Genomic DNA, 24,271 nt, shown 5'->3' on the forward strand with positions numbered 1-24,271 from the left:
ATTTAATCAATTATAAGAGAACAGTCACGTTTGAAAAATCCAATGCGTATACGTAATTCGGGGTATATATTCTAATATTAGAGGGGGGGGGGTATAGTTTATTGGTACACCTTAAGGATTGATATAAGAAAGAATTTAGAATGTTTTAAAGTAATTTTCAGATTTTTAAAGTGTTTCATTATGGAGAGTGGAAATACAGTAGTAATGCCAAAAGTTTTACTTGTTATAAATATATTCTCATTTTATTTATACCCCAATTCCCTTTATTGGATGACGTCACTATGCAGAAATCATTACGCGTCAAAGAAAGAAGTGATCATATAATTATGCTTCCACTTCGAGATGTACTTGTTGCATGACATAATGATTAAAGAAGGTCCATGGACAACTTTTAAATTCAGTTTCGCTATATATATTGCTCTACCGGTTTCTGGATTATACTACCCAAAAGCAAGAGAAATACTTGGCAGTTCTTAAACTTTGAAAAAGCGATGAAGAAATGTTTTTGTGCCATTGTAATCATTTTGACGGCTTTGATAACACCTTTGTGCCTGTGCGATGGTAATTCCACCAGGTCAAAAAGACAAGGTACTCCTTTTCTATTTAAAGGTTTTCGTATGTATTTACTGTAAATAAGTTTATTTGTACGGGGGAGGGGTAGCTTAGTAAAATTTACTTACATAAACTTCTTTAAAGATCGTAAACGTTGTTGTCTTGTAGGGATGGTTCTATACTGTTATTTCGCATGGGTCCGGATACATAATAAAATCTATTTTTTACTTCGAAAGTTAGAAACAATAGAACTTCGTTTTTGACTTTCCATGAAGGGATATAAACTTGCCCTACATGTATTCAATAAAATAAAAAAATAACCAAAATGTTTTTAATATTGAAACTACTTCAATACTGTAAATTGACGTGGTTGCAAAAAAAAAGGAAAAAAGAACTAGTTTCAAAGTCAATATTTTACGTTTTAAGCAAATGCAGCAGTTTAAACTGTTATGCAGAACAAGAAAAGAAATTGAAGCCATTATAGGGGACATGTTTCCATATTTTCAACGGATAGTTTTAGTTTACTAGTCGTTTCGGACATGACAACTCTGCTTGACAACTTTCTAGTCAATTAAGAGGGCAGAGATCCTTCAAATAGCGTTTCAGAAATAGCTACCATCCCATAACTACCTCCCCAAGTTTGCTGCTTACAGTAGCAACGCTCGCTGATGCTATATTTATCAATTTCATTTCATTTAGCCCCACAAGTTTTTCTTTCGATAAAGTAAATCAAAATAGAGATTTAAAGGACTAGAGCAGTGGTTCTCAAAGTTTGGTACGCGTACCCCTTGGGGGTACGCATAAATTTTCAGGGAGTAATTTTCAGGGAGCCGGCCAACAAACAAATAAACAACCCTTTAACTCTAGAACTGGCAAATTTTATTTATATTTTAGCTACAGTTTACTTAGTACCGGTAGCTGAGAAGGGGTACCTAAAATGGTTTGCGGGTAAGAAGGGGTACAGTGTCAAAATAAGTTTGAGAACCACTGGACTAGAGAGAGAGAGAGAGAGAAAGAGAGAGAGAGAGAGAGAGAGAGAAAGAAAGAGAGAGGGAGAGAGAGAGAGAGAGAGAGAGAGGGGGAGATTTTTTTAAGGGGGGGGGGCGCAAAATAGGTTGATCCGATAAACTTGCGTGAGGAGCAAGTTTAATTAACGCAAATTTGCGTTAATTAAGTAAATTACACTGCTTTAGACTGTGTTAGGGGGAGGGCGCGTTCCCCCTCGTTCCCCCTGGATCCCCCACTTCCTGTAATGATCTTTCATTTTACATAGACTTCACTAAGATATAAATTTTAATCTAGATCAAACTGGATGAAAGGCGGGGTATGTCTCTACCCCGTTTTATAGTCATACACATTTTCCTTTGCTATTAATTTTTAATGGGCAACAAGAATCTTAAAAGAATTTTATTTATTTGAAATTAGAAAAATGTAGTTTCTTTTGATGATAGAAATGTTCCCAGGAGTTCTGACTAAAATTGTCAAGGGTCACTTCTTAATTGCTGTTAGTAACATGAATAGTTTTAATAATACCCCATTCGCAATGAGATTTTGCTAACGCTGACGTTTAGCTAGCGCTAACTTAAGCTAATCAGAATTTTTCATAGCACTTTTCAACCAATCAAAAATTTCCGTGATTAATCTGATTGGCTCAAATGAGTGCTAGCTAGATCTTTGCATTAGTAAAATATAATTGTGAATTGGCCTTAGATTGGGGCTAACGTCAGCTATTCCAAGCGGTACACCGGTTTATCACATCGTAAACATAGGAAATAAATTGTTCATTTGGCTGGGTCTAATTTCGGTTCCTCTTCTATATTTGAAAAGAAATTAACTGGACTAAAAACAAGAAAAATAATTTCTACATTACAGGTTAATGAGACAGTTTTCAAATAACAAAGGCGTATCTTGAGTTTATTATTTTTCAAATCTCCAATAGGGAACATAATTTAAACTTATATGTTAAATCTAGGTCAGAGGCGTAACTAGGGGTTTAGGGGGTGGCGTGAACCGCCCCGGGCAGCTCTTTCCAAGTGGTGGGATGGGGAGAAGAGAAGAAGAGAACAAAAGGAGCGGAGAGTAACTTCTAAAGTATATTATGACCACGGAAGATCGGTTTCCGATTTGTGTAGACATCGGAACAACCCTCAGAAACGATATACTAGAGCATGGTCTGGATCCAGAAGTGGAAATTGTCGGTATCAAAGTTGAATATGCTATTGTTAAATCCTCAAGTTCGCCTTTCTAAGCTTTGTTGCAAAAAAAATTCAACTGAGAAATTAAAATCAGCACTTATCAGTTAGCTGGAGCACGCGTGAGTGAAGTTTGGTTAATGCTAATGAAATAAAACGAAATACAATGAAAATATAATAGTTTAGAAACAAATTTGGGCTATATATTTGCTCATTAGGGGTGAGGTGGGGGTAAAGCATAGCATATATTAAATACGTAACCTAACCTAGGTACCTTTTTTGCCCCTTCAATCCCAAAAAATAAAGTTTAAATATTTTTCACGGAAGTGAGCAATACCTCACTAGGTAGAAGAAACCTGTTTTTCATTAGGATCTTTGAGATTATATATGCGGTTCTTATCGTGTGTGTTCCAGATAACCGATAAGTACCTTAAAATCACTTGTTAATCCCAATACTAGTGCATAGTTCAAAGTTGAAGGAACCAAAGGACCGTCGAATCATGAGGACCTGAAGGATCATGAACAATGGCCAAATAGAACCTCAGCAGTGATAGCCGCTACCTAGCATAGAGTGAATCATGGCCCATAGTAACCGGAAGTTTAGAAAGGCGCTTTGAAAAAAACTGTCTAATTAGAAAGAACTGTAAATTAAAGCTAATTCAAGAATAACAACTTTTATTTCAGTTAACCTACCACCTACACTTCAAATCCCACACTATTTGACCTACTAATTCACACACTCCTTACTCAACTAAAAATACCTACCTTCCTACATCCCATGCATTCCGCTCACGCATCGATCCCTTCTACTCCATGATATATCGGTCTCCAATCCCAACTGTAAAGAGAGAAGAAGATACCAGTAAGGCTGATGATTTATTATGTTTTATTGTTTTTGTAAATAGTTGTTACACTTTGTTCAAAGTACCATGTTCACGAAAAAAAAATCTATGAAGTTGAATTGTGCTAACTTCATCTCCATTATTTTATACAGTAGTCCGCTTTAAGCCATGTAAGAGGGTGGAACCATTTAGATCCAGAAAGGGGAGGGCACTTTTAGAGTCCACGCCGGGTGGTACCCATGCTAGTTACGCCACTGGTTTGGATCGTTTGTTTGGTTTAAAGCTACCAATTAGTAACTCTTTGCTTAAGAAAATTTTTTGGGAAACGGGAGTTTCCCTCTAAATCTTTTCAAACCATATTTCTTCTAGTTGGCAGCTCATTACGCCATAATAGCCGCGTAATAAAACGCAATAATTTATCATCAAAATACCCCCTATAAATTATTCATCATCAAAATATTCGTTAATTCCCGAATTTTATTTTGGGGGGAGGGAAGGGGGTATCTACTATAAACTTGTCGTTTTTTTCATTTAAAAAAAATGAAAAAAGGAACAATTTCATTGAAAATATCCTCAAAATAGGTATTTTTCAAGATCTAGGGAGGCTTTAGGGGGTGACCCCCCCCCCACACACACACACAAATGCACAAATTGACGCCACTGTCAGGAAGAGTTGGAATATTAAACTATATCTTTTTTTTGTGAAAATATAAACCTTGATTTTCCCGACCTTGTCCAAAATCCAAACCGTAATTTTTGAGCAGAAACTAGAAAGTTTTATTCTGGAAAGAATCTATAGACCATTTCTTTAAATAAGCTATTTCTGTCATATGTTTCTTGTTTTGTATTCGTTGAATGTCAGAATAAGTTTAACGCTTGGCAGTTTCGGACTGTTAAGCTGTAATCGCTTTTTAAAGTCACAGTAGTAACGACTTGAAGCCCATGCTGTTTTGAAAAACTCCAATATTCAAAGAACGGGAAGAAACTAGACGTTCTGCAAAATTTTGAAATCGCCACCTTGCCATGGGTGCTAAATCTATGCAAAAGTCACATTGAATCATAATCATGACAATAGAACAGGAAATTTGGAAAAATAAAATTTTAGATTAAGGGAAATATTACAATTATAATAATGATAATCCTACAATAGCCATACTTGCAAGTGCCATTACTGCTCTTGGAAAGTTACTAATTCATATATCATGCAGTTTGTCCCTTCCTGGATTTTGACATAGTAGTGATGACAATAAACATAGAAAAATAAATCAGACTGCTTTCACCCCGCTAAGTGCAAATTAAGAAGGGCTTAGAGGATAAACAGATAAAAGATTAAAGAAAAGTAAATACAGTAGAATTAAATTAACAGGTTTTATTTAAATCAACAAAGTCGAATATGACGACACCAAATTGATTATCTTTTCGGCTTCTTTAAAATTAGTTTGATACCTTTCCATATGGCTTCAATGTACCGATTCATCATCAAATAACAGTCAAATTGGTATTTCCTACATTTTACAGAACATCAAAACATTGCTTTCCCCCAGAGATTCGTCTTACCGTCCTTCGAGAACAAACGAAACTGGCATCTTGCTTTACAACAAGAATAGCAGCCCATGGTGATTTTGACAGTCCCAGACTGGGACTCTCAGTCTTTAGCAGACTAGACCAATGGATTACTTTACTGGCAAATGACTTTATCTTACCTTTCTACCAGCAGGCATGTATCCAGAACTTTGTTTAAAGTAGCGGAAAGAGAGTGGAGCTCATCAAGCAGCATAAATAGGGAAGTATATGCAAACTAGGAGAAAACGTGGAAAAATACCTGCTCGGTAACGATGGTAAGCGATATCACAATTAGTGTTCTTACTCACAGTTATTCATAGCTTTGAAAAAGAGCCTGCCCTTTTAAAAGCCTCTGGAAAACATTTCGATAAGATAAGTAACACTTAATAAACCCCTAGACAGTTAGTAGACAGTTGAACAGTTATCTGTATAGAGAAGAAATACACAGCTTCATCTGGAATCACATTCAAGGTATCCATAACCGATTAATTTCCTGTCAATCAGTGGCGTCAGTCGGGAGGGAGGTGGTTCAGGATAAAATTTGCCCCCCCCCAAAAAAAAGTTTTTTTATCCCCTTAGATTTTGAAAAATAACTTTTTTGTTTTTTAATTCAAAAATGACTCGTTTTTGGTATTTTCATTCAAAAAAACTAAAAAAACAACGAAATTAAACCTCTTGATTTTGAAAAATACATTGTTGCCCTCCCCATTCTCTATCTCAGTGAATTGACACCACTGCTATCAATGCTGATACATTTGCGAAACAGGTCGAGACCAACAGTTATTTAGAGAAAACGAACAATTAGACATGGCTAAGTTATGGCCAAGTCAAGGCCCATTTTCCACAAATAGTCAGGGGTTTTAACTTTTCCCGGAATCCTCAGCCTTCCTTATGCAAATGTATGTATAACGAGGACAGTTCTTAGGGAAGGAAATGAAGTTCCTGCAGACGATGGTAACTTTGACAATTATCTAGCAAGATTAGCTGGTTGTTTGCCACTGTTTTTCTGGCTGTGCTTTTGTTCTGGAGTCATTCGGCATACATGGAAATCTGCCCCTGCCTTTCCTATAGGTAAGCCAGATGAGGATTCAACGAGCGTAGGCTCATATAGGCCTGTTATCCTCCTCTCCTTCTTTGGGAAAGTTAAGAAAGCGTTTCTTAGTCGAAAAGGACACAATAAAAATACATTTCAGGCTATTTTCACTAACATCGTCAAGATTTTTGCCAGAGTACGACATCGTGGCTTATTAAGGCAACCCTATGCTTATGATCTTTGCTGACGTGTGTTACAAGTGGTCAAGAGCTTTCTTTTTGATCACCCACTCGGGGTTGTTCTCGATGGGTTCACTTCCCGAAAATATCCAATAACGGCAAGCGTACCCCAAGGTTGTATCTTGTGACCTAGGCTTTTCCTTGTCTATATAGATCATTTGGGGGATAACCTTGCAAGCTCTCTGCATCACCTTGTCAACGACACTAGAACCGTCCGAGATCTAGAACGAGCCGTCTCAAAACACAGAGCTCAGCCCAAGCTTCCTCATCCCTACAGACAGATCTTTTGAAAATTAAAAAGTGGTCTGCCCACTTCATAACTTTTTCTGCAAGCAACATTATGATTTTGCAGATGTGTTTACACGGCCTTGATGTTAATTCACTCTTATAGTGGGATATTTTATCTTTCAGACGAGTCCTGAGCATTTTTTTTTCGAAGCAAAGTCTTTATAATTTGCAAAATACACAGATATGATATCATTGTTGTAATAGATCTGAAAACCACCACACGATCCAGGGATGGTCCCAGGGAGAGTGCTGGTTTTTAATGCTCCCTCCCCCAAAACAAGACTATCACCTAAAAAAACTAACAGATATTTTTACAACTCGTAAATTGGTAAAAAAAAAATGCAAGTAAGCAACCTTAAGCTTCCCCGAAAAAAGTTTCTTCTTGTAACCCTCCCCCTCCCACTCCAATTGTTTCAAACAAAAAATGTAACCTGCCTGGGAGTCATCTTGATTGTGACTGCTAATGTTTTACTAGTTTGTAATCAAAATGGCCGGCATCCGAGTCTTATCTCAGTTATTTAAAGGTCTGACGTCTCGCCATGTATTAAACTTGAAAGTTGAAAATTTCTGCTGAGGACTCCTCAGAGACCCCGGAAGAGAAAAAATCCCAATAGAAGAGTGAATTAACATCAAGGCCGTGTCAAAACATTTAGACATTAGACTAATGCTTGCCAGAAAAAGTTACAAAGTGGGATGTTATTTATTGAGATGCCCTGAATCTCTCACAAAGGTTAATGTATGGTGATCGCTTGAGATTTATTAAAGATTAGGAAGTGAAAGTGACTCTTTCAAAGTTTGACAATCCTCTCCAAACAGAGCTTTGGATTTTTTTTTCGACGTCCAACCTGACACCTGGATTTCCAACATGTAGTCATTCTACATAAAATTGTAAATTTGAATCAAATACGAAAATTAATAGGAGAGTGAGTTGCTATCAGCGACGATATTCAATCTAGAAATACGAGTGTTTGAATTATTTGAGTTTACATGATAACTACAAAAATTAGTAATCCTTGAAGTAAAGAACTGTAAAAAATCGGTATGTCGGTCGGAATTGACTTCTAGGGGAGGTACGCAAAATTTGACTAATTGCAAAAAAAGTTAAAATATTTGACTCACATAGAACATTATGGGAAAACTGCAAAAAAATAATTTAGATGTCAATGCAAAGCGTTTGAAAACCCTCCTCTGTATGTGTCTGATGTAAAAAATTGTGTCGCAGCAATTGAAAAACTTGATGAGAATCACTAAAAGATGCCTTTTTTTCGTACTTTGCTCCAATTAAATACATCGAGGGGAGACTCTCTTTATCAAATCTCATGGGTTTTTATATTTTTCCTACGAAATTTAGTTAATTTCCTATTGCTGTTGTGTCGAATCCCCCATCCACCTACTGAAATATGGGCCCTCGCTGAAATGGGTTTATGCAAGTGTGCCTAATTTACATGGAAACTAAGTTCAATAAATTAGCTAGTACAAAAATAGTATATGTAACAAGTGCCCCAATAATTGGACTAGCGCTTTAATGATTCTGGCATAGGTTCAAAAGAAAAATGCCAACCCCTATTCTTCTCAACCCATGGAACTTAACCCTTGTTCAACTCAAATCCCATTTAGGTCAACTTCATTTAACTCAATCTATGTTTGACTCACCCCAATTCATGACAACCTCGTTAAATTCAACATCGTTTAACTGAGTCACATTTATTTAACCGACTATGTAACCCAACCCCAATTACATTTAACCCTTCCAACAGATTACGCTAGGTTGAATAAGATTGAGTTGCATGGGAGTTGAGGTAAACGAAGGTTGAGTTGTATACAGTTGAATTGAATGGGGGTTGATTTAACTGGGGTTCACTTAATGGGGGGGGGTGATTTGTACGGGGTTCAGTTGAATGCGGTTGAGTTGGATGGGTGTGAGTTAAACGGAGTTGAGCTCAACAGAGTTGAACTGAACTGGGTTTTAGTTTAACCAGGATTAATTTGATTGGAGGTTGAGTGGAGCGAGGGTTGAGTTAAATGGTGTTGAGTTAAAGGGGGGTTCAGTCAAATGCGTGCCACCAGGAATAAGAGATATGATCTATAATCAATATAACTTATATTAAATTCCTAGGAGCCGTCCTAGGAATGTGGAATGGTGCGCTGGGTTTAGGATCCTTTGTCCGAGAGGATGAGGGTTCGAATCCTAGTGTATATAATTATTTGGTTTGGGAAGGGGGTCAGTGGGGTGACTCTAGAAGCTCAACCTGAGTCGACCCAATTTTAAATGGGTTCCTGGAGAAATCTGGGGAAGGTAAATAGGAAGGGTGTGCAAAAGCACAGGATGATTGGCCCCCAACCCCCTTGCAATTCCTAGCTTAAGGGCCAAGAAACGGAGATCAGCACCGCCGGTAGGGACTGAAAAGCCCAATTGTGTATTCTTTACCTTTACCTTTGCATTCCTAGGACGTGCTATTAATGGTTTTTTTTTTGTTTTTTTTTCAAACTTTCATTTAGACTAAAAAAAATAAAAAAAAATGCTAAAATACTTTAAAGTTTTGACATTACACAAAAAGTGAATAGTTTGATCTAGGATGGGGGAGAGAGCAAGATAAATGACCAATTGTTTTGAAGCGGCATACGTACCTCTGACATCCTGACATCGTCAGTACCCTTGTCGGTTGCATAAAAATGTACGAGCGATCACATTGGCCGACAAACCACATGTGACAGCCAAATTTCAAATAATTGAAATACGACAAACGTAGAAATCGGAAAACGATCAGGCTTTTTCTCAAAATGCACTAGTTGTTTTTGATTAATAATTTGTCGGTGCTCAGTCGGCATTCTTTTGCCGGCTAAGTAAAAATATTTCTATGCACTCGGTAAACTTTGGTGACATAGAAAAAACCCTGGAGGTATTCAAAAAACCTTTGTAGTATCTCGAAAAATGTCCGTTTTGGTTTGAAAATACATCTTTTTATGCTAGTACAAATCAAGCCATACTTTAAAGACAAACACTGTAATTTCAAAATTAGGGTCTATTCAATATGTCCCTAGGGTTGTTGTATCCACAAAACATCGCAACCAAAAAGATCCTAGGAGCAGTGAGAACACTCGGTGCATTTATGGAGTCTGTGAAAATCACCAAACTATTGCTCTTCCAGAGTAACAAATATTTTCCCTTGTTTTGAATTTGGCCGTGCAATAGGTCTGTGCGTTACGTGAATGTCCGTAGGTGCAATCTTTCAGTCATCATCCAAACGAATCAAAGAATCTTCTTTCTCCCATTTTGTTCATGACATTTGTGGTATTATATTTATTTTAAACACAGATTCTTGCATCAATAGCCTAAAACTATTGTAAATTTGTACGCTTTACAGACAAATTAATGTATGCTATAAAGCCAAATTAATGTACGTTGATTTATGGTTTGACATTGCCTTAAAGTAGAGGCTATTGCTCCTTTTTGCAAATGGTTCGGACAAAGAAGTTACTTTTGTTATCTAAAGACTAATTACAAGGTAAATGCAAGTAGAGCAACTTCAGCGCAAGTAGAGGAAATACTACATGAAAAATAGTGAAATTTGACGCTTTGAAGATACATAACGAGGCTAACTTAATTTATATATATGAACTTATGCTGTGCAAAATTTTTTTGATTAATTTCTGTTCGTTTTATATTGACATAGTATTTTTCCGGGAGAAGCGGGCAACCCCGTACAAAAGGGCTATTGCCGTTTTAATAGCTGAAAGTAATCAGAGGAAGAATCACCCCCCCCCCCCACGCCCATCAGTTCCCCAAACAATTCTGATCAACATTTTGATATGGCCATTTTGTTCAACGTACTTGAAAGGTCTGGAAATCATCTCTATGAGTAGGGAGGCTTCTCTAATTTTGACCAGTACAAGATCACAGCCAATCACAGGGCTAGAATACAACGAGTACAAGATTGCACGCCTCTTTCTAGACCAATCAGAGAGCTAGAAATACTGACAGGAGTTACATCATTTGATTTCTGGGAATTTTTAACATGAATTTTACGTAATTTCTTTGTCGTAATCAAAGAACCGTATTATCTGCTATGACACAATTTCACCTCTTGAACATTCTTTATAATGTCTGTGCTTTTGTGATGAAACAAATTGAGACATTTGACTTGACCTAGCTTTACTTCTCAACTGTGTTCTGTATACTAAAAAGTTGATACTAATAAAGATTTAGATGCCAAGAAAAGAAATCATGAAGAGGTAGATGCCAAGAAATTATGTTCTAATAAAGAAATTCAGAACAATCCTTAGAAATCAACTAGTGAGACGATTATGGGATATTAACAATCAAGGATCGTAAGCACCAATGACCCTAGCCATCAAGGATCTCAACCTCCACGAGACCCCTCTCCCCAACCACCAAGGGGTCCCTTCCCTCCCAATTTTTGAGGACATCCCCTCAATTTCAATATAGAGGTTCCATTAAGAGTTATGAATGTGTAAGAAAAACGTTATCAGAACGTCATATCAGACCTCATCTTTCCGGACTTAGACAAGCGAAGGCTTTGAACAATCAATTCTGATACTTTTTTGCTTAACAATATCAAAATATGTCATTTAGAATGATATCTTTTAAAAGTCCCCCGTGGCGTAAAATGTTTCCTCATTATGACTTTTCTATTTACTAACCTTAGACACTTCAGCTATTCATGCAAACATACAGCAATAAAATCAGTATTAAAAAAAATTACATCTATTTTCAAAGCACATTTTCTGATCGACTAATTTATAAGCAACTAGTTACAGTTTGAAAGTCGTTTAAGAAACGTTGAATTGTTCTTTGTCCATAAGTAATGTGCGAACTTCAGAGGAGTTCATAAGCACATTTTTTCAAAATTAGCTGGTGAAAATATTAAACAATATAGGTGACTTATGAAAACTAATATTTTTTAGGGGGGTGGAGGATGATCCGACGGCTCATTGGGATACGTTCATATGCCCTTCTTTTTCAAAATTAGCTCGTAAAAATAGTATCCAGTGTTAGCGAAATATGAAAATTTAAAGATTTGGCTTTGAGGTGGGGGACGATTAGTGAACTGTTTGATTACATTTTTTCATATCGTTCATAACTAATTACATTGTTAGTGGCAACTTATAATGAAAAAAACGTTCCGTCATTTTCACAGGGGTGAAACAAAGCTCGTTATTATTCATATTTTTAATTTGATTGTATGAAGGGGATAAAAGAGTTAAAGTGCGTACCACTTAAGGTAAGACTGAGGGGATGATAAGTCTTAGGTAACTTGACATAAATGTTAGAATAACATCACTGGTATCAATCTATGGAAACGGTTAGCGATCCCCCCTATACATACTTCATATTGTTCCGACATGCATCTAATAGAAATTTTGAGATAGCCATTCTATTCAAAATAGTCTAAATATCATATAACAAGGCTTTTGGATTATCGATTAGTTGCCCTCCAATTCCTTTCAACTATTAGAAAGGGCACTAGCCCTGTGAATTTCCAATTGAAAGAGCTCTTTTTAGACTTTCTACGACAACACTTTCTATAGAAACCTTATATGCCCCCAGGGCATAACTTACAACCCTTGCCCTGAAGACCGTGGGGGGAGTGTCCTGCTCAAAGATATAATTTCTGAAACTTTCAACTGCGTTGAACAAAATGGCTATCTCAAAATTTTGACTGGGTGTGTTTGGGGAAATGGCGGGCGCGGAAGGGGTGTTAGTTGCCCTACAATCACTTTCGACCATTAAAAAGGGCACTAGCCATTCAATTTCCAATCGAATGAGCTCTCTATGAAGTTTCTACGACAACGCTTTCTATAAAAACCTTATATGCCCCCAGGGCATAACTTACAGCCCTTGCCCTGAGGGCTGTCGGGGTTGTCATCCTCAAAGACCTAGTTCCCAGAAATTTTAACTACGTTGAACAAAATGGCTATCTCAAAATTTTGATTGGATGTGTTTGGGAAAATGGTGGGTCTGAGAGGGGAGTTAGTTGCCCTGCCATCACTTTCAACTATTAAGAAGACCACTAGCCCTTTAAATTTCCAGTCTAATGAGCCCTTTTTGAAGTTTATACGACAACGCCTTCTATAATATCCTTATATGCTCCTAGTGCATAACTTACAGCCCTTGCTCTGAGGGCTGCCGGGGTTGTCATCCTCAAAGACTTAGTTTCCATAAATTTCAACTACGTTGAACAAAATAGCTATCTCAAAATTTTGATTGGACGTGTTTGGGAAAATGGTGGGTGTGAGAGGGAAGTTAGTTGCCCTGCCATCACTTTCAACTATTATGAAGGCCACTAGCCCTTGAAATTTCCAATCGAATGAGCCCTTTCAGAAGTTTCTACGACAACGCTTTCTATAAAAATCTTATATGCCCACAGGGCATAACTCACAACCCTTGCCCTGAAGGGTTTGGATGGTTTGTCATCCTCAAAGACATAATTTCCAGAGTTTTCAACTACGTTGAACAAAATACCTATTCCAAAATTTTGATTGGATGTGTTTGGGGAAATGGTGGGCGTGAGAGGGGGATTGATTGCTCTCCAATCACTTTCGACTATTAGAAAGGGCACTAACCCTTTCAATTTCCAATCAAATGAGCTTTTGTTGAAGTTTCTACGACAACGCTTTCTGTAAAAACCGTGTATGCCCCCAGGGCATAACTTACAACCCTTGCCCTGAGGGCTCTAAGGGGGTTATCATCCTCAAAGACCTAATTTCCAAAAATTTCAACTACGTTGAACAAAATGGATATTTCTAAATTTTGACTGCATGTTTTTGGAGGAATGGTGGGCGTGAGAGGTGATTAGTTGCCCTCCAATTACTATCAACTATTAAAAAGGGCACTAGCACTTTTAATTTCCAATTGAATGAGCCCTTATTGAAAGTTTTACGACAACACTCTCTATAAAAACCTTATATGCCCCCAGGGCATAGCTTACAACCCTTGCCCTCAAGACTGTGGGGGGAGTGTCCTGCTCAAAGATTTAATTTCCGAACCTTTCAACTGCGTTGAACAAAATGGCTATCTCAACATTTGGCTGGATGTGTTTGGGGAAATGGTGGGCGCGGAAGGGATGTTAGTTGCCCTCCAATCACTTTCGACTATTAAAAAGGACACTAGCCATTTCAATTTCCAATCGAATGAGCCCTTTATGAAGTTTCTACGACAACACTTTCTATAAAAATCTTATATGCCCCCAGGGCATAACTTACAACTCTTGCCCTGAGGGCTGTGGGGGACTGTCATCCTCAAAAACATAATTTCTATCTGGAAATCAACTACGCTGAACAAAATAACTATCTCAACATTTTTATTTGATGTGTTTGGGGAAACGGTGGTCGTGGAAAAGGGTGTTAGTTGCCTTAAAATCACTTTCGACTATTAAAAAGGGCACAAGCCACTCCTATTTCCAAACGAATGAGCCCTTTTTGAAGTTTCTACGACAACTCGTAAAGTAAAGAACGCTGCCTAAGTAAAGAACGATGTTAGCACAATGCATTATTTTTTTTTCATACCAGGGCACTTCGTATCGAAGGAGTTGTGCAAAAACCCTGTGCCTTCCCAAGGCCAGAACATAATTTGCACTTTACTGAAAAAAATACAAATGAACGTGCATTATCAGTTTATTATACATATACTGATATTTAGTAATCAAAATGTTCATATTATTTGATTTATTAAAGTTATAAAAGTAAAAACATTTGTATTTTTGCATTAAAGTGCAAATTATGCTCTGGCCTTGGGAAGGCATAGGGGTTTTGAGCTCTACTCATGTTAATTTCTGCTTGTTTTGAGTTTGACTCGGTTTTTTATTGTAATTTCTATTTGTTTTGGGTTTCATTTAGATTATTTTATTTTATTTTAGCTCATTTTTGGTTTAATGGAGTTCTTCACTTTTCATTGAAAAACTTATTTTGTGGAAAAGTTTTTTTTAATTAATGAATGTAAAAATAGTATAATTTAGCGTTCATTTTGAATGCTATGATATCTATTTAAAGTACCGAATATGAATAAATAATTGTAAGGAGTGAGCAATTTCAAAATGAAAGAAAAAATGATTTGCCCGGTAGGGCATCCATTGCTTGTATGTGATAGACACCTTCGAACAGTTTCAACTTGTCTATTGCGCATGAACAAACTTGTGACTAATTTCTTTTTGCTTACATAATGGAAACTGAGATTTCCCTGAGATTCTCATGAATAAAGTTCGGAGCGAGCAGTCAAAAAAAGAAAAAAAAGACGAATTGTCCGTTCTCATTTGCTCAAAGATTTGGTATCAAAATCCTTTGTAAAATGTACTTTAGAATTATTCTTTGTTATATATATATATATATACATATGTTTTTTTTCAGGTTTAGGGATTGCTTTGCCAAGTAGAGAACAAAAAAAACAACTGGCATCTCAACTTTTTGGTGGTATTGCCAACGCTGCCGGGGCTTTTGTTGGTTCGGCAATCAGCAACTCTCAAGGTGCCCAGAAAAACAAGCCTGTAAATAGCGATTTTATTTTTCACAATTAGTTATTCTAGGAAAATACATATATATAATGGGTCTCTAAGTGTTCTTGTAACTAGTTAATGTTTACTCAAAACATTTTGTTGCTATTAATCTTAAAAGACGGAAAATAACTAAAAATTATAATTAATGTGTATCTCGCCCGATTTATTTGGACATATTCCGATTATTTTATCTTTTAACAAGACGTTCTGGAAAAAAGCACAATGTATTTTGATTATTAAAATTGCCAACTAACTAAGATTTTAGATTATACTACACTCTATATTTTTTGCTGTTTGTATTCTTTACTTCTATCGCACATTTGCTTCATTTATGTATTTCCTTTCCCTTTGCCTTGATGCACCTCTGCTCTTGCTAGCTTCCTACGATTTAGTACTCTTTAGGTAAATATTCCCCTCTGAAATGTAAAAATGAAAGCATATTAGGCCTAATAACCAATAATATTTGAGTCTTTTTTTCCCTTTTTGTGTTTACCAAAATCTCTGTTTTCAGATGTTTTCTCATTTCCAGCTGTTCCAAAATTTATATCGAAATTTCCACTCTATCGACAAGAGTAAATGTTAAGTTTACCAAAAGCTCAGTTTTGAATTGTAGCTTTGTTCGTGTACACGAACACTCATAAACACATGCTACATATATTATATATATGCTAGCAAAAGAGCCGAGTTTTAAGCTACCAAAAATGTCGTTTCAAGTTTTTTTTTGTTGCCTCTTTCCGCTCACTTCGCTGTCTATGAATTGGAGCTCAAGTCATAAACCTTACAAATTTGCCCTCGCGATGACCCTCAATTTTGTCACTTCCCTTCGCTTGCTGTGCTGAACAGCTGGGGCTTTACGCATTCGCATGACTCAATGGTGATATTATTTCAAGTCAAGGATTCTGTGTTTTTATGATTTTTTTTTGGTATTCTTACAATATATAACTATCTTCACATTGCAAATATTATTCCGTCAAATTTTCAAGGTACTGGCAAATTTCTCTAGTAAGAATATTAATGCGTCTTGGTCAAATATTTCTGCTTCAGCTCGTTGTTCTAGTTCCCTTCCAACAGTGATGAAGATTAGTTCGTCATTCTCGATTTTTTTTATTCTCGTGTGATCATTTTAAATGCATATTTAGATATATTAACATTCAGTTTGTTCAAATTTGAATGTTGCAACTGGGTGACCTGGTTGCAGTGAATTTCCCACCACAGATGTTCAACTAAATAGTCTTAAAGCGAATTAAAGCTAAACTCAGCTGCATGTTCTCTATGTTTGTCTTCAAACTGGTTGCAGAACTTTACTGAGCTTGTTTCTCCGTTTCTTGCAATTCCATTTTCCATATTTATTGATCGTGTAGTTGTCTCAGGTTATCCCAGGTTTTTATCCTACGGCTTTTTTACGGGGTTAGCTACTGAGTATTCTTGGCTATTCTAGACTTTTACCAATGTTAGTTGTGGTGATAGTTCTAAACCGTTTGACTGTGTAAGTTTAGTTGAAGCTGCTTTAACTTGAACTTGATGCATAAAGAACTTTCTTGATAATCATTTGAAGCTGCTTTGAATTATATGGAATCGCAATCATATCCCCCCTCCCTTACTTAAGACTCGCTTTGTTTTGATTTACGAAAAAACGTTTCATAATTTCTCAGTGGTGTGAAATAGGTCAAGCTTTTTCTTCAGCAACAGATGTAAGCGACGATAGTTTGTTGTCTGTTATTGTTATATGGTGTATTATGTTGATCCGAATAAGTGCCACAGCGCTTGTCAACTTGGTTGCCTAATCAGATACTTTTCATGCATAATTTAAGTTGTGCTGATAACCTGGTTTTGTGAACTAGTTCTGGGGTCTATGTTACCGATTATAATACTCTTTATAACTTCGCAAAGACAGTGTTAATACTTTCGCCCGTGGCACCTTAGGGCGCCACTTGTATTACTAATTATATTATGCTGTATAGATGTGTCTATTGTGATGGCATTCAGTAACCTTGGCTTTATTTTTGATAAGAATTCACTGGATGATGCTTGTGTTGATTATAATAATTTTTAAAACTCTGGTCATAACTCTGTCAAAGTCTGCAGAGACGGATTGTGTATACATACGTGCTTGGCACTTTTGAGCACCATTACTAGTTAGATTTTTTGTTGAAGATGTTTCCATTGTTATGGTATTCCAATACCTTGGTTTTATTTCTGATGAACATCTACTTAATGATGCTCGTATTCACCATGAGAGCTATGATGCTTATCATTCGCTGAGATTCTGCGGAGACAGTGTATATGCTCTCGCCCTTGGCACCTCGGGAACCCCTTCTACTACTAGCTAGATTGTGTATTATTTCAGAGGTAATCTGAAGCTTCAAAAGCTTATAATTGCTCCATGATATGCTGTTAGCCTTTTCAATTGAATCATTATAATCCTAATGACTCGTTGGACCATGCACAACCGATAAAAATTAAATGCAAAAATTATTGCTTCATACTATTAGAAAGGGCCATTAGCTTTATAATTGTCCTCAGCAAAGGTGTTGGCAACCGTCAAAAAGTTTGGAATTGAACAATTAAAGCAACCTCGATTTTAGTTTAATTTGATATTTAACAATATCTAGTAAGAAAAGAGTAATATAAATATCAAAAACACACATACAAATTAATAAAAGAATGAGAGCTGGGATGGAAGTCAAGTGCATCTCGATAAACATCTTAAACTAGGACTCGACAAAAAAAAATAATAATAATAAATCTTACATTATTACTATTCTTTTACTAATTAAATCACAAAATACTACAAACTAATTTTCTACTCTCTGTTTCTCTGTCTTACCTACAAGCACACCTATTTCTTTCGTCTCCAGTAAACCTGCTTTTAAAAAATACGAATTTTACAAATATCGATTAGGACGTAATCTTTAATACAAAACTAGTAAATAAAAAAAAACAATAACTATTTTACTTTATAAGCCCTAGATTCACGAAGCATCCATTTTTTTTTTATAATTTTAATGTTTAAAGTATCCACTACGAGTAACAATAAAACACTATGATGACTTTACCATATTGAGATAAATATAAGATAAAGTGTTATTATCAAAATGGTTTCTATGGTTTCTGGTTTCTAATGGTTTCTGGGAAATTCTATGGTTTTTCTTACTAAAGATAAATTAACGTGTCGTTTACTTGAACGTTCAATTCAGGGCAGGAGGCAGTCTTCCAAGAGACCAGGATTTTTGTCGGCTACTCGGCCAGCTTCTCAGCAAACCGTGAGAAGGCAACGGCCATTTAATCGCAGGCCTGCCCAGGCAGCCAAAGTTAAGCCAGCTCAGCAAGCAGTTGTACCCAAAAGGCAAACTATTGTTGTCTCAAATCAACGGCCTGCAGCTAAAGTACCCAACCGACAAACTATTATAGTTTCAAATCAACGGCCTGCAGCTATTGTACCCAACAGACAAACAATTTTTGTTTCAAATCAACGACCTGGAGCTATTGTGCCAAACAGACAAACAATTTTTGTTTCAAATCAACGTCCTGCAACAATAACACTGACGGTACGTGCATACAACACGTATTTTTCGAGTTGTAAAATTATATGGTTAAAATAATCTTTTAGTATTTTATACATTTTGTAAATAAAATTCTGTATAAAATTTCAACTTTAAAAGATTATCCTAAATGCAAGCTTTTATTGAAATATTGTTAATCATGAAAAAAGAGATTCTGGAAAAAAAGAACTGAGCAAGATTTTATAAGATTTCGTATAAAATGTTTTATATACAATTGCACACAATGCGCAAAGATACCATGAGTAAGTTTTAATATGCTAGCTTATGCTATTTTGGCATTGTTTCTGACTGTGGCTTTTATGCCGTTGGTGGCAATCACCGTCACTACCTCCTTTTTTCATTCTAGAGAGATCTTTCAAGAAAAATATGAGCTTTTTCCAGAAAAGATTTTTTAAGATAGTTTTGCTCTATGCCTGGTAATATTTTATTCCAGTCTTTTGTGTAGAGCCTCTACATTAAAAAAAAAAATATATATCAACATAGATGAGTAAATTTAATAAGTCTTTGTCAACAAGAATGCAGTCAACGGCAGTGGCGTAGCTAGGAGGCAAGGACGACGGCTGTCCCGGGGTGCAGCCTCTGAGGGGGAGTCAAACTGAGTTTTTTCAATTTTGTTTACTTACATTATGGTAGCAATGGTGGGAGCGGGAAAAAAGCTACCTTGTCCCCAGGCGCTGAAAATCCTAGCTATACCTCTGGCCTAGGGTTCCTTTAAAAGAGCGTAAAAAGGTATTCCCCACCCTCCTCGATGCAGAAACCTATCATCTGTTCCCTTTCCCTTCAAGTAGTCTTCAACCCATGACTACTTTTCTTAAATACAAAGAACACGTATATGAACTTGAAACAAGAACACAGCATTTGTTTTAAGCTCTGCAAAACCCCGAAAGAGGGAGCCTTACTTTAGTAAAAACATCGATATGTGAAATTAAATAAACCAGGGAAAAGAAATTTTTAACTGGATATACTCAAAGAGTATTTTGATATAAGGGAAAGCCCAAGAATTTTAACAGGGGTTTAATAGAAATTAAAAATTCTTTGCTTTACTTACAATGCCTTCTTACCCAGTGGAACTAAAATACCCAAAAAAAAGCTTAATTTCAATTGATTTGAATCTCAAGTAAATATCAAAGAATATTTAGATTCAACCTGATTTTTTTTTAATAAACAGATTACATAAATTTTAGTTTTTTTTATTAATATAAAAATAGTCAGATCTAGGTCTGTGTACAAAACCTAGGGTAGTATAAAGAAGTATTCACATACACAGCAACAAACACAAAAATAACGAACAAAAAACTCAACACATTTAAATTCCTGTCTTCCACTCCTCCACACCTTTCTCTATAAAATTCCTACCGCGATAATTAGGTCTTTAGAAGCAGTCTCCAAAATACCTTAGAGCAGTTGTGCACCTCACGTATATATTCTTGCCAACATAAAGCAAAAGTCAAAAACAAAATCCAACAGAAGTAAATTAAAATAAAAATAAAGCAAATTAATAAAGGTTATTATAGTTAGCTTTAGAATTGTATTATATAACCATAGATATTGCTGTCTGTTTATCTCAGAGATTAATTTCGCATTTGTCGGCACATTCTTTATATATCCCCCAAACTCAGAACCCTAGTTTCACCTCTGCCATTGCAAAGCTGAAAATTATAAAAAAAGACCAAATATGTTTATTGATTTTACTGCCAGTTTTTAACCCATTAAACTCCTACTTTGCGCTCATAATTATAAACGCGCGTCAAACAAAAATGACCAGGAGCGACAAGTAGATATATATTAACTATAATTAACGGCTGTTAATTATAAAACAATAATGTAAAAAGCCGTTAATACAATATTAACGGCTTTTAATTTTTTCTTTTAATGACCAGTCATGGACATATTTTATTTCATCTGGAATGCCCCACCAATATTTGGAGACACGCACAAGAAATTTAACTTCTGAAGGCATTCTTCGTAGCCTCATTTTATGACAAATAAATTTCTTCTAGCAGCTGTCAAAAGGTTAAAAACTGATGATCCCATTTGGTTTTGATAAGAGTGGAAAAAAAACCTGTCCAGGAATAAAAATCCTTAGGAAAATATAAAAAAGCCTGTTTTCTATGGAGAAGTAACAGCTGACAGCTTGATCAACTATACGCTAGTATTGAATTCTAAAGAATAGTCAGTCTATGGTTAAATATTTACTTTTCAACTATTTCCATACAATTTTTTGTATGTGTATACATTGCCTTTTTGTACTAAAATGATCTACGGACTGATGACCAATGTGTAAATAAGCAATACAATGGGCTTCCGGAGCTATTTTGTACATTGAAGACCAATTAACCGAATAGGCAAATAAATAATCTATATGATCTCTTAAGAGTTCAAACCTAGTTTGTATTCTGTTTTATTGCTTTATCGTTCATTACGTAAGTTTGCTATTTGATGAAGATACAACTTCTGCAAGAAACGGTTACAAGTGGGAAAATAAAAAGAATCAATATTTGAAACGTAAATAGGAAGATGTCCCTTTTTTGTGAGCAAGAGAATGTGCTAGTCTACTCTATTTCATGTCTAAAAGTCCCAACTTAGAAAAAAACACGCTCACACCAAAAGGGTACCTCCACACTTTCCCATTGTAAACCTATGAAATATTAGATGTGCAGAATTTACGAGAAAAATTCAGCCTATTTTATGAGGAAACTATTTTCAAGGAAGAAAGAATTTAAAAAGCAGAAAAATTAAGTTTATTCTACTTAAAATAGTATTAGGCACTTAAATGTCTCTTTTTCAGTTTCTTGGTACTTTTGACAGGACCATGTTTTGACAATAGTTTATTGACAAATACCTTCTATTCATAGTCAGAACAGGTTCTTAATTAAAAATCTGTCTTTTTTGAGTAAGTGTCTAATTGCATATATTTCCCATGTAACATAGTTTTGAAAATATTGTTTTTCATTCGGAATCAACTCATAAGCAATGTGTAATAAAATGAAGAAATTTTTGACAACTTTGAAAAAGAGCTAGAACCAACTCAAAGAAAATTCCAAATTGAAAAAAAAACAAAAACACCCTTGATATCAAACTATGGAAACCGCTTAAATGGATGTCTTAAGCCTTGATTGGTAGCACACAGGTAGCATGTCCTATTTTTACCCCAAGGGTAGCCTTGTCGCCCAAGGGTAGTCTGGGAGAGATTTTTTCTGAGTGAGAAGGAAAATATCAAGTGTATTCAAGTAACAAAAAAGATCTTGTCGAGTAAAGCGCAGTTTTCTGTAATTTTGAACTATTGTAGTAAATTTCCTACTTTATAAATGCCCCCTCACATATTCGGTCAATTTCCGCCAAATCATTTACACAATATCACATATTCAATGGGTTATCCCCTTCCAATTCTTTAAAGATTCATACTTCCTTGTTCCACCCTCAACTTGGATACGCTTATCCAGTTTGGCACCCTGACATCTCCCGAGAAGAGTGTATGGTTTTCATAGAAGATGTAATTTCATACACTTTTCTTCAAAAAAAAAAAAAAAAAAAAAAAAAAAAATAGAAACGCTTCATTGCAGGAGAATTATGTTGTCCCTTCGTTTTTCAAAAGATTCAATGACAAACCCTCACACGTAAAACGTTTTCCCCTAAAGACACTCACATCCAGATTCCACCGCCCCGGGGTGCTTCTCAGCTCGCTCCTAACTTGTCCCCCGTTCACTGCTTTACCTCCAGATAAAAAAAAAAATGTTTCTTACATTGAAGGAAACAATTAACAAACATCCTGCTAGTTTCTCTCCTTTCATTACCAGCACAGGTTGTGTATGTTTTGCTTGTTTTCCTTCTTTTTTGTGTTGTTAATGTGCCTTTTAATTTTTTACCCTGTAATTTAAAGAGTTTAGTTTTTTTACGAATTTGAGAAAATAAAGGTTTTAAACAATGAACGGCAGTGTCCACTTTTTCATCAATTTTTCTTTTATATATCTCAAGCTCCTATTAAACCGTTGTTAAGTAAGAAAAATATGGAACGACTATAATCGTAAATTCTTTTCCACTAATAGTATTGAGACATATTCTATCTTTTAGAACGGTCAAAACCAAGGTGTTTCACAGCAAAGTTTCTTCCAGCCACCAGGACGCCCATTTCAGTCACCAGGACGTCCATTCCAACCTCCTGGACGTCCATTCATTTTTAACCAGCAAAGACCGGCTTTCAACCAGCTATTTCAACCCCAACCTCAGCCAGCCATTTTTCCAGAGCAGCAGACTATTAATCAGCAGCCTGTGCAGCTGGTTCAAACTGCAAGGCCAGCCATCATACCGGCGCAGCAGACATTTATTGCAACTACACAACAGCCTGTCTTTTTCAATCAACAACCTGCGCAGCTGGTTCAAACCTCAAGGCCAGCGATCACACAGAAGCCTTTTTCTCAGAACCAACAGAATGAAAAATTAGAAGGAGAAAAATACTTAATCCAGAGACTAAATGAGTGTGGATCACCAAAAGTTACATCAACCAGGATATCTGGTGGCGCAGAAGCAACAAAAGGTGAAAATATTTTTGGTTAAATCTTGACTAATTAACTTAAGGATCAACTTGACAGACTTATTATGCCGTACATATCTCTAGTTTTGCACAACAGTTGTGCAAAGCTTACATATCATAGGCAGCGCGCTAGCGCTGCCTATGTAAAGAACAATGTGGGCACAGTGTGTTTTTTTTTTTCTCCATGCCCGGGCACTTCGTATCGAAGAAGTTGTCGTAGAAACTTCAAAAAGGGCTCATTTGGTTGGAAATTGGAGTGGCCAGTGCCCTTTTTAATCCAATCAAAATTTTGGGATAGGCATTTTGTCAGCGTAAATGATTTCCACATAGAAAATATCCTTTTGAGGAGGACACTGCCTCACAACCCTTAGGGCAAGTGTTTTAAGTTATGCCCAGGGGACATATAAGATTATTAAAGAAGGATTTGTCGTAGAAACTTCAAAAACAGTTCATTCGATTGAAAATTCAAAGGGCTAGTGCCCTTTTCAATAGATGAAAGTGATTGGAGGGCAACTAGCCCCTCCCCCACGTCCATCATTCACCCAAAAACATCCAATCAAAATTTTGAGAGAGTTATTTTGTTTAGCGTAGGCTAGTTGATTTCCAGATTGAAAATATGTTTTTGAGATGGACACTTCCCCAAAACCCTTAGGGCAAGGGTTTTAAGTTATGCCCTGGGGGGGGGCATATAAGGTTTTTATAGAAGGTGTTGTCGTAGCAACTTCAAAAAAGGCTAATTCGATTGGAAATTCAAAGGGCTAGTGCCCTTTTAAATCGTCGAAAGTGATTGGAGGGCAACTAGCCCCCTCCCCTCGCCCATCATTCCCTCAAACACATCCAATCAAAATTTTGAGATAGCAATTTTGTTCAGCGTAGTTGATTTCCAGATAGAAAATATGTTTTTGAGGAGGACACTCCGCCAAAGCCCTCAGGGCAAGGGTTTTAAGTTATGCCCTGG

The 24,271-nt window shown here is 36.2% G+C and overlaps 1 protein-coding gene across 2 annotated transcripts in view; it reads left to right on the forward strand.

Annotated features, from left to right (window-relative positions):
• Positions 1-436: 436 nt before the first annotated feature.
• LOC148943610 (venom serine protease Bi-VSP-like) overlaps positions 437-24,271 on the forward strand; it is a 34,409-nt gene continuing 10,574 nt past the window's right edge. Inside the window, exons 1-4 of one of the 2 annotated variants that reach the window (XM_089101905.1) lie at positions 437-588; positions 15,074-15,210; positions 18,417-18,767; positions 22,854-23,316. In XM_089101905.1, coding sequence (XP_088958031.1) covers positions 492-588; positions 15,074-15,210; positions 18,417-18,767; positions 22,854-23,316 — 1,048 coding nt within the window. In that variant the 5' untranslated portion in view covers positions 437-491. The remainder of the gene's footprint in view (positions 589-15,073; positions 15,211-18,416; positions 18,768-22,853; positions 23,317-24,271) is intronic. The other variant, XM_089101907.1, reaches the window with a different exon arrangement.

This window comes from Artemia sp. Qi Xiang Cuo, chromosome 15 (genome assembly GCF_049724085.1).
Source record: "Artemia sp. Qi Xiang Cuo chromosome 15, ASM4972408v1, whole genome shotgun sequence".
Classification (NCBI taxonomy): Eukaryota; Metazoa; Arthropoda; class Branchiopoda; order Anostraca; family Artemiidae; genus Artemia; species Artemia sp. Qi Xiang Cuo.